General features: G+C 41.7%; 1 protein-coding gene across 1 annotated transcript; it reads left to right on the top strand.

Annotated features, from left to right (window-relative positions):
• The first annotated feature begins 329 nt into the window (after positions 1-329).
• On the top strand, positions 330-12,387 carry LOC308644608 (uncharacterized protein). Its single transcript, XM_081285983.1, has 4 exons — positions 330-498; positions 6,709-6,835; positions 7,581-7,641; positions 9,443-12,387. Exons 1-4 carry the CDS (start codon positions 496-498, stop codon positions 10,680-10,682), a joined length of 1,431 nt encoding a protein of 476 aa, XP_081142109.1. The 5' UTR covers positions 330-495; the 3' UTR covers positions 10,683-12,387.
• The last annotated feature ends 1,808 nt before the right edge of the window (positions 12,388-14,195 follow it).

Below are 14,195 nucleotides of genomic sequence, written 5' to 3'. Positions count from 1 at the left end.
CCCGAATCCCCAGTTCAGAAGTGGAGAGTTACTTAAGATAAGTATTAAGTTTCAGTTTTGGAAGATGAAGAGTTCTGGAAATCTGTTTTGCAATATTTAAATATATTTAACCCCAGAAGACACTTAAAAATGTCTTGAGGACAGAGGTCAGGGGTTGGGTGGGGCTCAGTGGTAAACAATTTGCTTAGCCTGAGGGCCCACGGCTACATCCCCCAACACCCCACCACACCCCAGCCTAAGCCAACTATGTGACCTCATTCCCTGCTTTCAGTCACAGTCTAGGGGGCGTGGCCACGGAGGATGCCCACTCAGTATTGGGGCTGGAAAGCCGTGCGGGGCGGCTGCGCATGCGCCGGCGCACTCAGCTATAGGTTCTGGCCACGTCCGGAATTTTCAGTTGGTTTCTGGGTTGTGCTCCTTTGTCGCGCTGTGACCTACAGCTGTTGAAGGACCCGAAGGAAGACTTTGGGAGACCCCAAAGGCGGGAAAATAGAAATGGTGAGTGCAGAGTTGGGGGCCCCGAGTCGAGGGAAGACGCAGGTTGGAACGTGCCGAACCGGCCCGGGGGCGACGCCGCCTCCGCACGTCGGCTCCCGAGCGGGGCCGAGTCCGCCGCGGCGCCGCTCCCCGCGCGGTGACCGCCGGCCCGGAGCCCTCGCCGGGCAGTGCCGCCCGCGGCCCCGCGGCTCCCGACTGTGCCGTGACGGAATGGGGTCCTGTGTCTGGGAATTCATCGGGGTCACAACTGAAGTGACCGAGGCGAACGTTTTCTCGCTCCGGGATGGATGCCTGCCGGCCGAGGGGGCATTTCTTTGCCGCCCGGGGAAGAAAACGCGTCGTCCCCTCAGGCTTGCCCCGGGCCCGCCTCCCCAGGGAGGCCCCAGCCTAGGGCTCTCAAGTTTGGGGACGTCCTTTACCGCTGCATTGGAATTGTGGGGAAGCAGGACCCTGTCGCAAGTCAGAAGTTTTGCATCTCTTTCCTTGGGTCCACCCCTTAATTCTAGTTTTCCTTTGCACTTGGAAGTTTTTATTCAATTGCGTGATTGTGTGCAGTGTTTAGTTTTGTGTGGGAGGAGATGAACCCATTGCGAGATGAGATGCCAGAAAGAGAGAAAATTCTGAAGCCGAAACTTTTTTTTTTTTTAAGGAGAGAGAACCTCAAGATGTGAGATCAAGCTGGGGAATCTAGTTGAGTGGTAGATGGTTTGCCTAGAGAGGCTCAAGACCCTTATGTGAGATCAGGGTACCAGGGTATTTAAGTTCTCTCCCCTCCCTTCCAGTCCGTGGCACTTCAAAAAAACTTAAATCACTTTTTTTTTTTTTTTGCATGTGAATGTCTATAGAGCATTTTCAAATTTTAAAAAGTACACTATTCGTAAGAGGATTGAATCCCCTATCTCCTTTTTTATGCATTGTTGGAAATCGAATACAGAACCTCAGACATACGGCATTCCTGTTTTTATTAATTTATTTTTCTAGGTGCTGCTGATGTAGGGGGGTGGCTGGCCCATGGTAGGCAACTGCTCTACCACAGAGTTCTGTCCCCAGCTCTGAACTACTGTTTTAAGTGATATGATGAAATCTACTAAACTCAATGTATCTCTGAGAATTCTAGTTTATTTAAAGGGTTGATTTCCAAGCCCTAATGTGTACTATGCTACCTGTTCCTGATAGTATCATTCAGTGAAAGGAAAAACAATGATGTTCTTTTTTATTTCAGTTAGAAAGAAACTTGATTTTGTGTGTGTGTGTGTGTGTGTGTGTGTGTAAGCCTGTTTGTGATATTGGGGATTGAACCCAGGGCCTTGCATGTGCTAGGTAAGTGCTCTACCAGTGACTTGATATCCCCAGTCCTTTTTTATTTTGATACAGGATCTTGCTAAATTGCTCAGTTTAGCCTCAAACTTACTTTCCTCCGTCCTCAGCCTCCTGAGTGGCTGGCATTGCAGGTGTGTGCCAGTGTATTTGGGAAAACTTGAAAGGTTTGCAGTTCCATTACTTTTTTTTTTTTTTATTTTTGGTACTGGAGATTGAACCCAGAGGCACTTTACCATTGAGCCACATCCCCAGCCCTTTTTATTTTGAGGCAGTGTTTCACTAAGTTGCTTGGGGCCTCCCTAAATTACTGAACTTGCATTCCTTCTGTCTCAGCCTCCTGAGTTGCTGGGAATACGGTTGTGTGCCACTGCTTCCAGCCTGTAACACAATAAACATTAAATCTTAGAATTGTTCCTGTGCAAAAAGCTGAATTTTCAGGGGCTGGAGCTGGGGCTCAGTGGCAGAGCGCTTGCCTAGCATGTGCGAGGCACTGGGTTCAATTCTCAGCACCACATATAAATAAATGAATAAAATAAAGGTCCTCAACATCTATTAAAAAAGAGATTTTTTTTTTAAAGCTGAATTTTCAAAAGCCAAAGGAGCTGGAAATAATCCCAGCTACTCCTGACACTGAGGCAGGAAAATTACAAGTTCGAGAGGTCAGTCTGTGTAAATAAGTGAGACCCCTCATTTCAAAAATAAAAAGGGCTGAGGGTGTAGCTCAGTAGTAGAGAGCTTACTTAATATGGGGGAGGCCCTGGGTTCAGGCTGAATACCACCCCCCCAAAAAAAAAAAGAACAGGAAAAATAGTTAATAAAAATAGTATTGAAAGCAGAATGTGGCTTATATAGATTTATTTTACATAATAATACAGTCAAGCCAGGTGCTATAGTGCACGCTTGTAAGCCTACCTATTCCGGGAATCTGAGGCAAGAGGATAGAAAGTTCTAAGCCAGTGTTGGCAACATAGTGAGACCCTAATTAAAAAAATAAACTGTTGGATGCAAGTAATTTCCCTTCCCTAGCCTCCAGAGAAGCTTAGACCATAGGCTCTTTCCAAGCCTGTCCTGACTCTTTTTTCCCCTTTAAATTAGTTTGAATAGATACTGTTTTTTTTTTATTGATATTTTCACAAACTAGCTTTTGGTTTTGTTCCCTGTCTAAATTTATTTTCCTCAAATTCATTCATTTCTTTTCTAACTTATTTATGTTTTTGTGCTTTACTCTGGATTTAATTTGCTCCTTTTTTTGGTTTCTGAGGTAGACAGAGGTATTATTGGCAATAGGTTTCTTTACTGTATGTGTTCAGTAGCATAAATTTCACTCTAGGTACTGCTTTTGTGGCATTTCAGGAATTATGTTAATTATTATTTTCACTTCCCCAGTGTTCTTGGATATCCCTCTGCATTTTTTTTTTCACATCAGTTTTGGAAGGTCATATTGGCATTTCATTGAGATCATTGTTTCTTTACACATTTGTGCTGAGGGCCATTGCCAAGTAGGAATGACAGCCTACCCTATGTTAAATGGACTTGCCTTGGAATTTCGCTGTTGACCTTGCTTGTGTGTTTGAGAAAGGTGACCCTGCTCAAGGATGAGGGTGGATCCAGGATTAGGGTGTATCCTGCAGGTTTGAGGAAGTATCCCCCTCCTTGGGTTTAGGGCGTTCCCGGTTTAAGACAAGTTTAAGGCTTTCCCAGTTTTAAGACAATATGGGTTTTAGGGAAATTCCATGTTGAAGATTATTGCTGCTGGGAATAGGGCGTTTCTGCTGCTTGAGTTCCCCTTGAGTTCTCGGGAGATTCAGAAAGTATTTTGGGAAAAAAGCCTCGTGGAGTAAGTGAATTGGGCGGTGGCAGAACGGGGATTGCCCCAGAACGTGTGTAGAGGCCGGTGTGAGTTCGGGAATAAAGAATTGCTGTTTGAATCTACAAGGTGTATGGTGGCTCGTGATCTTGTGCCCAGCCAAGACATTGGCACATTTGCATAGTTTTCATGAGCCCCTAAAAGGGTACTTTTCATTTCTGTTGGACTGCATTTTATTACTTGTTTGTATCTTTTTTTTTTTTTTTTTTTGGTATAAGGGATTGAACCCAGAGGCACTTAACCACTGAGCCACATCCCCAGCCCTTTTTATTTTCTATTTTGAGACAGGGTCTTGCTAGATTGCTCAGGACCTCACCAAGTTTCTGAGGCTGACTTTGAACTTGTGATCCTCCTGCCTCAGCCTCCTGAGTTGCTGGGATTATAGCCACTACACCCTGATATTACCTTTTGATCCTTAGAATTTTCATGTGTCTGCTTGAAATTACCCAGGTATTCTTGCAAATTGGTTAGTGTTTCTGATAGAAACCTCAGCATATTTCCAGGAGCAGTGGTGCACACCTGTGCAGTGTGCTGCACACTTTCTAGCTACATGGAAAGCTGAGGCAAGTAGATGCAAAGTTAGAAGCCAGCCTGGGCACCTTGGTGAGGCACTGTCCCAAAATTTTAAACAGGTTGGGCAGTTGGGCATAGTAGCACATACCTGTGTGTGATCCCAGGGACTTTGGAGACTGACAGGAGGATGGCAAGTGACTCTGGAGGCTGAGACTGGAGGATGTCAAGTTCAAGTCTAGCCTCAACAATTTAGTGAGACCTTGTCTCAAAATAAAATACAAAAAGGGCTGGGGATGTGACTCAGTAGTAAAGGCCCTTGGGTTCAATCCTCAGTTTGCACTCCCTCCCCCACAATAAAGGAGGTGGCTGGGCAGCCTCTGCAACTTACTGACACCTGGCCTTTAAATAAAGTAAAAAGGCCTGGGAATATAGCTCAGAGAAGCACTCTGAGTTCAGTCTGTCACTGTGTGCCTAGCATGTGTGATGCCCAGTAACTGCCCTGCCCCCATAGACACACACCTCACCATATTAGTCTTGTTAGGCTTGTTTTTTTTTTTTTTTTTTAACTTTTTTTAATATTTATTTTTTAGGTGTAGATGGACACAATACAACACCTTTATTTTTATGTGGTGCTGAGGATCGAACCCGGGTCCCACCCTTGCTAGGCGAGCGCTCTACCGCTGAGCCACAATCTCAGCCCCTTGTTAGGTTTGTTTTAAATTTCTGGTCTAATGGTCCCCAGATCTCTTCTATATCTGAACTTGGTTCTGGAGATTGTCTTCTCTTCAGACTGTGTTTAGAAAGTCTTTAGTATGCGTCATACATTCTTGTTGAATACTGGACATGCTGTACTTGAGAAAAAGAGTGGAAGAGCTTCAGGCCTTTAATATGAGGTTTGAGGTTTATCCTTCTGGGTTTAGCCGAGTTATTGTTTTCTTTTTTTCTGTAGCACTGGGAATTGAAGCCACGAGTGCTCTACCACTGAGCCACATCCTCAGCCCTTTTTTTTTTTTTTTTTGAGAGAGAGAGAGAGAGAGAGAGAGAGAGAGAGAGGGAGAGAATTTTTAATATTTATTTCTTAGTTCTCGGCGGACACAACATCTTTGTTTTGTATGTGGTGCTGAGGATCGAACCCGGGCCGCACGCATGCCAGGCGAGCGCGCTACCACTTGAGCCACATCCCCAGCCCATCCTCAGCCCTTTTTATTTTATTTTACTTTTTTTTTAAAGGTAAAGAACTGGTTTTTTTTTTTTTTTGAGAGAGAGAGGGGGGGAGGGAGAGAGAGAGAGAGAGAGAGAATTTTTAATATTTATTTATTTTTTTTTTAGTTCTCGGCGGACACAACATCTTTGTTGGTATGTGGTGCTGAGGATGGAACCTGGGCCGCATGCATGCCCGGCGAGCGTGCTACCGCTTGAGCCACATCCCCAGCCCCTATTTTTTATTTTGAGAGAGTCTTTCTGAGTTGCTCAGGCTGGCCCTGAATTTGTGATTCTCAGTTTCCTGAGTAGCTGGGATTACAGGCGGGAACCACGGTGCCTGGCCTGGTGGTGCTATTGCAGTGTCAGAGTGTACAATTTCCTGGTTTTGCTTCACCTTTCTGTCCCCTAGTATTGCTAAACTTTGGTAAAGATGTTCTAAAATCCGAAAGATGGGGAAAGAAATGGTAAACTTTTTTTCACTGTATTTCACTATTATTAAAGGGAAATCCTAATGACATACTAGCAAGATTTGAAAACATTCTCAGGGCTTTGGACCCAGGGCCTCCTGAATCCCGGGCAAGTGCTCTACCACTGAGGTACACCCCCAGCCCTAGAGGCACAATAAATAGCTGGGAACACTTTCAGTGGCATGGAGTCCCTCACACAGCCCAGGCCTTACTGCAACTTGGATTTTCACAGGTCTCCTGGTATTTCATGTTTCTTGGTGAGAATAGTTTTTTCAAATTTGTTTTTATTTTAATTTTATAGTTTTAGTTGTAGATGGACACAATACTTTTAGTTTATTTATTTTAATTTCTTTTTTTGTGTGTGGGGCTGAGGATCAAACTCCAATGCCTCACATATGCTAGGCAAGTGCTTTACCACCGAGCTACAACCCAAGCCACAAGAATAGATCTTAAGGATGTATTTATTCATTATAACCATATTCTGATCAGTTCTATGTTTCATACACAGATAGGTGATGTACTATATAATGCGGAAATGACAGTCTCTCACAAGGGGTTGATTGCCTTAAATTTTATTTCATTTCAGTAGAATTCCTCTCATTTATTCAAGGTGAATTGGGGGCCACTATTAGAAGGCAATCAGACATTCATTGTCCACAGTGGAAGTGAAGAAGTAAATGTCTGTGTGTTCATGATTCTGCTAAATTTTATAAGAAAGTGAGATTTGGTGTTCTGACAACCCAGTTAAACAGAGAATGTTTGCATGTCATAGGGATTGAGGGCAGATCCACAGTGCTGTCATTCTCACCCACCCTTCTGCACATATGTGGGATGTTTTAGGACTCAGTGGCCTTTGAGGATGTGGCTGTCAAGTTTACCCAGAAGGAGTGGGGTTTGCTGGATTCCTCACAGAAGAAACTCTACCGAGATGTGATGTGGGAAACCTTCAGAAACCTGGTTTTTGTAGGTATGAATCAACTTCATTTCTTTTCTTTTTTTTTTTTTAAGTTTTTTTTTTGTAGTTGTAGGTGGACAGCATGCCTTTATTTTTATTTGTTTATTTTTTTTAATGTAGTGCCTCATACATGCAAGGCAAGCACTCTGCCGTGAGCTACAGCCCCAGACATCATTTCTTGATTTCTTGATTAAGTTAAGAAGAGAGCAAGAGGTTTTTTTGGTGTTTTTTTTTTGTTGTTGTTGTTGTTGAGCTGGGGCACACTTTACCTCTCAGCCCTCTTTTTTTTATTATTATTATTATTATTATTATTATTATTATTATTATTTGAGACAGGGTCTTACTAAGTTGCTTACAGCCTCGCTAAGTTGCTGAGGCTGGCCTTAAATTTGGAATCCTCCTGCCTTAGCCTTGCATTGCTGGGATCATGGGTGTGTTCCACCCCACCTGGCTAAGTTTCTTTTCTTTTTTTTTTTTTTTAAATATTTATTTTTCAGTTCTTGGCAGACACAACATCTTTGTATGTGGTGCTGAGGATCGAACACGGGCCGTACGCATGCCAGGCGAGCGCGGTACCGCTTGAGCCACATCCCCAGCCCACTGGCTAAGTTTCTTGATCATCAACTTATCAAGAAAGATTTCTAAGATTTGAAGGGTGGAAAATGGGTTACTTTGTGTCTGGGTCACAGCTAATTATGATCTAGAACTTCATGATTTTTCAGTAATTTATGATTATTTTTCTGCGTATGAATTTTAGGGAAGAAATGGAGAGACCACAACATTGAAGATGATGACAAAAGTCAGGGAAGAAATCGAAGGTGAGTTGCCCTCACAAGAAAAGACAGTCTTCCGGGCCAATAAAAGCAGCAAACAGGCTGGGGATGTGGCTCAAGCGGTAGCGCGCTCGCCTGGCATGCGTGCGGCCCGGGTTCGATCCTCAGCACCACATACCAACAAAGATGTTGTGTCCGCCGAGACAACTCACACAACTGCATCTTGGGATTAAGCAGGTGTTAGACAACTGTTTCCTGGGTTCAAGCAGGTGGTCAGTGGGAGTAAAAATCTACTTCAAAGTCATATAGGTCATCAAGACAACCATATCCTGGTTCCAGTACAGTTTGTGGGGTCCAAAGTACAGAAGACAATATAGTTTTTTTAATTTAGCAGAAAACAGCTTTCATTTTATTTTCTCAGAAATGGGTCCTGCAGCTGTCTCTTCATGGGAGTAGTAACAGAAAAACTAAGGTGGAGACTAGAACAGCTGAGATGGAGTCCCTGTGGCTGCACCTGTTTGCTCATATAGCCATAGTGACTTCATTCTTGCTACCCCAGCAGGGAGGGAACTGTTAACAAGTGCCGGGTAGTTTTACCATGGCAATTGCTTTACATTAACAGTATTAGTAACTTTTTTAAAAAATATTTTTATTCTTTTTTTTTTAGTTATAGTTGGACCAATACCTTTATTTTATTTATTTATTTTTATGTGGTGCTCAGAATTGTGAACCCAGGGCCTCGCCACTTGGTGAAGAGTTTCTTGATCATCAACTTATCAAGAAACATTTCCTAGATTTGAAGGGTGGAAGAGGGGTTACTTTGGTAAAAATGTTAGTCTGGGTCACAGCTAATCATACATCTAGAACCTCATAATTATTCAGTAATTTATGATGATTTTTCTGGGTATGAAAAACCCAGAAAATAACCCAGTGCTTTACCGCTGAGCCACAACCCGAGCCCAGTATTAGTAACTTATTTATGCTTTCTTAAGACTATAGTTAACTTATGGCCTACACACACATATTATCATTTTATTTCTGTTATCTTATCAAAATCTTACTTCTGTAGTCTATAATCTATACCTATAATTTATTGATTGTATTGATCAGTTCACACCACAGCCAGTCCAGATTATAGTTTATTGTCGTCAGAAAATTTTCACCTAAAATGACTTTGTAAAAATGTCATAGATGTTCAGATGTTCAGAGGCACCATGAGTGTAAACAATGTGGCAAGGCTTTTTTTGTTCACTTCAAAACATAGTTAGGAAACCCCATGGATAAGGATTCCTGTTTTGATATAGAGGTGGTAGAGTACTTTTCCAGAGCTTTACATACATAAGTAATTTTTTTTTTCAGTATTAGAAATTAAACATAGGGACTTGGAGATGCTAGGCAAGCACTGTACCATTGAGCTGCACCCTATCCTTGTTTACTTTCAAATAGTTTAGACAGGGCAGGAAATGGATACTTTCTCTGAAAATGTTGAAATATGAACCTAACAACTGTTAAATATATGTATATGTATATATATGTATACATATAATTATTAATACAAAAGTTAAAAAATAAAATATATATGTGTGTGTATGTATATATATATATATATATATATATATATATATATATATATAATTATTAATAAAAAAACCTTTGACAATGTGATAATCATTTTTTGTGAAAGTTATATGGTAAAGAGACCTTGTGGAAAGGAAAGAATGTAATCAAGGTAGAGAAAATTTCATCCAGATTTCAAATCTCAGTCTCACCAAGAAACTGTGACTTGTGCAACCCATGTAAATGTAGTATGTGTGGAAAAGTTCACGCATCTGTCATTCTTTAATAGGTGTATCCGATCTCATGCTGGGCACAGACCATATGAGTATCAGGAATATGGAGAGAAGCTATATATATGTAAGAAGTGTGGTAAGAGTTTCATTTGTCGCAAGTTCTTCCGGGCACATGCAAGGACTCATACTGAAAAGAAAGTCTATGAGTGTAAACAGTGTGGCAAAGCCTATAGTTATCGCCATTGTCTACAGAACCACGAAAGTATTCATACTGGAGAGAAACCGTATAAATGTAAACAGTGTGGCAAAACTTTCAGATTACTCGCTTTCTTTCGAACACATGAAAGAACTCATACTGGAGAGAAACCCTATAAATGTAAAGAATGTGGGAAAGCCTTCCTTTATTATGAGACTTTTCAGGGACACATGTTCGTTCACACTGGAAGGACATCTTTTAAATGTAAGGAATGTGGGAAAGGCTTCGGTAGCATTGGAGCCTATCGGGGACACAGGAATATACACACTGGAGGGAAACGCCACCAGTGTAAGCACTGTGGGAAACACTTCCCATATTATGCAAAGTTTAAAAGACATGAAAGGAGTCACACTGGAGAGAAGCCTTATCAATGTAAGCAATGTGGCAAATCCTTCAGTATTTCCATAGACTTTAGATGCCACGAAAAGAGTCATACTACAGAAAAACCCTACAAATGTACAGAATGTGGTAAAGAGTACAAGTATCCACAGAGCTTTCGATTGCATAAGAAAACTCATACTGGAAAGAATCTTCACAAATGCCAGGAATGTGGGAAATCCTTTGTTAGCTTTGCAGCCCTTCAAGTACACAGGAGAACACACACAGGAGAACGACCTTATGAATGTAAGGGATGTGGAAAGGGTTTCCTGACAAAAAGTCAGTGTCGTGTGCATGAAAGAATTCATACTGGAGAGAAACCCTATAAGTGCAAACAGTGTGGGAAAGCATTCGGATACTCCAGCTCCTTTCGGGTACATGAAAGAATCCATAGTGGAGAGAAACCCTATCGGTGTCAACTGTGTGGTAAAGCCTGCAGCAGTTCAAATGGAATTCGAGCCCATGAAAAAACTCACACTAGAGAGAGGCATCATGAGTGTAAACAATGTGGCAAGGCTTTTGCCAGCTCCTATACTCTTCGAGTACATGAAAGAACTCATACTGGAGAGAAACCTTATGAATGTAAGCAATGTGGGAAAACCTTCACTTATTCGAACTGTCTTAAACTGCATAAAAACTCAAGCTGTATAGAAGCCCTCTGAATGTGAACTGTGTGGTACAGTCACTTCAGATGTTGCAATTATATTTGAGTACACGAGAGAAGTCACACCAGAGAAAAGCCCTGTGGAAGTAAACAACATAGGAAGTCCTTCCTTTACTCAAGTGACATTGGAGAACACAGAAGATATCATGGGACAGAAACCTAGTGCATGTAAGCTGGTGGTAATGGCACATGCCTGTAATTTCAGCCACGTGGGAGATTGAGGCAGTGGGATTCCATGTTCACGGCCAGCCTGGGCAATTTAGGGAGACCCTGTCATGAAATAAAATATGGACTGGAAATAGGTTCAGATAGGTATATGGAGCATGTGTAAAGCCTAGGGATTAATCCCCAGTATCCCCGCCCCCAACATAAAAGAGTAAAGGAAAACCCTATGCATAAAAACAACATGGAATAGCTAAGTACTTCTGGCTTTTTCAATTGCACAAACAAGTTCATAGTGGAAAGAAACTATGAAATATGAGGAATCTGGGAAATCCATCACACAACCTTTGGAAGACACATGCGTATGTGTATTAGAAATGTTTTAAGTGTGAAGAATGTTGGAAATTTTTCAATCATCATGGTTTTATTATTTTCTTTTTCTTCTCAGGACTGGGAATTGTCTACCACTATCTCCAGCCTTTTTAAAAAATTAAAACTTGGGGATGGTGTCACTGTGTTGCCCAGGCTGATGTTGAATTTCTGATTGTCTCGCCTCAGCCTCCTGAGTAGCTGGAGCTACAGGTGTGCACCATCGTACCTAGCTAAAAGTTTTACAGTTGCTTTCAGTCATTTGGCAAGTCCATCTGGACAAAAGTGCAGTAAATGAATTATGGAAAGCCTAATGCAAATCATTTCATCATATAATCTTCAGAAAGTTCACAGCATGGTTAGTAACATAAATGTTTTAAATATACTATCTTTATTTGTGGGCATTTTTTAAAGTAGTTTTTTGTTGTTGATGTACCTTTATTTTTTATTTATTTACATGTGGTACTGAAGATCAAATCCAGTGCCTCACACATGCTAGGCAAGAGCTTTGCCACTGAGCTACAGCCCCAGCCCCAGGCTCATTCTTTTTACCATGTTTAATTATTAAAATCTGCCAGAAACAAGAAAATAATGTCATCAAGGCTTTGAAAGCATGATTTGATAGTGTTGTCTTCAATTTCCTAGTCATAGCTTTAGCTTAACCATCACTAGAGATCTGCAGATTCTTTAAGTGGGGTCATGAATATTTGTAGACAAACATCAGGGTAGGTGCTCCAGTTTCCTGTACCCTAGAATAGTTTGTCATGTGCCCAGTTTGCATGAAAGAAATGCAGCTTCCCTGCCACATGTTGATGGACCCAGGAAGGGTACTTGCAAAATTCATCATCCAGTGGTGCCTACAGAATGGGCCAGATGTTTTTATACTTGGGCACATCCTGGTGTATAGCTTTCTACTATTGGGCTCTGCCCTCACCATCACAAATGACAATTTGGAGAATTGTATCCATCACCAAAATGGTTACAGTTTTCTGTCAGCTGTAATGCTGCTGTCCTAGAGCACTGACTCTGGAGGCATATGGAGTAGAGGGTGGGGCCTGGGTCAGATTCTACCAGGTGGAATGCTTTCTAAATAGAACTTGTACATTCTACCCTTGAACGCTTTTTTTTTTTTAAGTGAATCATCTGCAATTATGCAAGCCCTTCAGGTATTTTATTTCGTGATATGTATTTTTTTAAGAGAGAGGAGAGAGAGAGAGAATTTATTTTTAATATTTATTTTTTAGTTCTCGGCGGACACAACATCTTTGTTTGTATGTGGTGCTGAGGATCAAACCCAGGCCGAACTCATGCCAGGCGAGCATGCTACCGCTTGAGCCATATCCCCAGCCCTACCCTTGAACTCTTGAAGTAAACCTTCTAAGGCAAAAAATGAACTAAGAATATGGATAACAGGAATTTGATTAGTTAAAGTGGGTGATCTTTTTTTATCCTGTTGATTTTTTTTTTTTAATTCTGGGAATAGAACCCTGGGGCATTCTATCACTGAGCTACATTCTCAACCCTTTTAATTTAGAGATAGGGCTTTGAAAAATTGCACAGGCTGGCCTCAAACTTGGGATTCTTCTGTCTCAGCTTCTTAAGTTGTTGCAATTGGAGGTGTGCATTACTGTGCCTGCCTTGTCAAAACTCGTGAAACACATGTCAGTCCAGCTGCTGAAGTACTTCAGACCCTTCCTCTGCTTCCTGCCTAGAAAGCTCCAAGTTGTGCTGTCAACGTGAGTCCGTGTTAGTTTGAGAGCCTGAGCCTGAACTTACTGAAGTGCCTAGCTCAGAGAAGTTATGGTCATGTGGATGTCTCTTGGTGTTGGTATGTTAATGCTGCATGACAAAATTTGATGACATCTCTGCCTCCCTGGGACATGGGGGTATTGTGCTGATCACATCAAAGTAGATGGCAAGCATAGACATGGGTTCTGTGCTGTAGATTTTCCAATGACTTGCCACTGATAACAAGGTCACTTTCTAGCACAACAGTCATTTCACGTTCAGAGGTGCACATGAAGCAAATGACTCCATCAGTGTTGTTCCCAAGAGGTCTTCATATCAAAGCTGTACCATATCAAATCTGTATCCAGTTGGAAATCTCCAGAAATCTTGAACCATCCTTACATTCCAGGGATAAGTCTCGCTGTGTTATGTTGAGTAATCTTTTTAAAATATGCTTCTTGAGATGATGTACTCATGCTTATGTAAGAATTCTTGAATAATATTCAAGAGATATTTGTCTCCAGTTGTCCTTGTAGTTTCTTTTTCTACCTCCTATGTCAGGGTCACTCTGGCCACACAGATTGAATATTTTTTCTTTTTTGCAATATGGAGGATTGAGCCCAGGAAAGTGCTCTACCACTAATCCCAGCCCCCTCTCTCTTTTCATTTAGAGATGGGGGTCTTGCTAATTTGCCTAGTTTGGCCTCAGATTTGTAGTCCTCCTGCCTCAGCTTCCCAAGTTGCTGGTATTATAGGCATGTGCCACCATGCCCAGCTGACAGAGAGTGAATTTGAATGTTATATTAATCAGCTTTTCATTTCTGTTACCAAAATACCCAATAAGAACAGCTGAGAGGAGAAAAAAAATATTTATTTTGGATCATGGTTTCAGAGGATTTAATCTAAAGTTAGCTGACCCCACACAGAAACATCAGGGCGGAAGGGCATGGAGGAGGAGAGCTGCTCAGCTCATGGTAGCTAGGAAGGAGAGGGAGAGGGAAGAGAAGATGGACCAGGAGGAGATAAACCCTTTCAGGGTACATCCCAGTGACCTTTTTCCAAGTAGGTCTCACCTCCCAGAAGTTCATTCAGCTATCAATGGATTAATCCATCAATAAGGTCAGAACCCTCATAATTGACCTCTGAACTATGCCACATTGAGGATCATATTTTTATCTTTTTGGTAATGGGAATTGAACCTAGGGGTGCTTTACCACTGAGCTATATCCCCAGTCCTTTTTATTGTTTGAGA

The sequence above is a fragment of the Spermophilus citellus genome (genome assembly GCF_964194105.1).
Source record: "Spermophilus citellus genome assembly, chromosome: 3".
Classification (NCBI taxonomy): domain Eukaryota; kingdom Metazoa; phylum Chordata; class Mammalia; order Rodentia; family Sciuridae; genus Spermophilus; species Spermophilus citellus.
The sequence above is the reverse complement of the archived record's forward strand: the minus strand, read 5'-3'. Positions and strand labels throughout refer to the sequence as shown.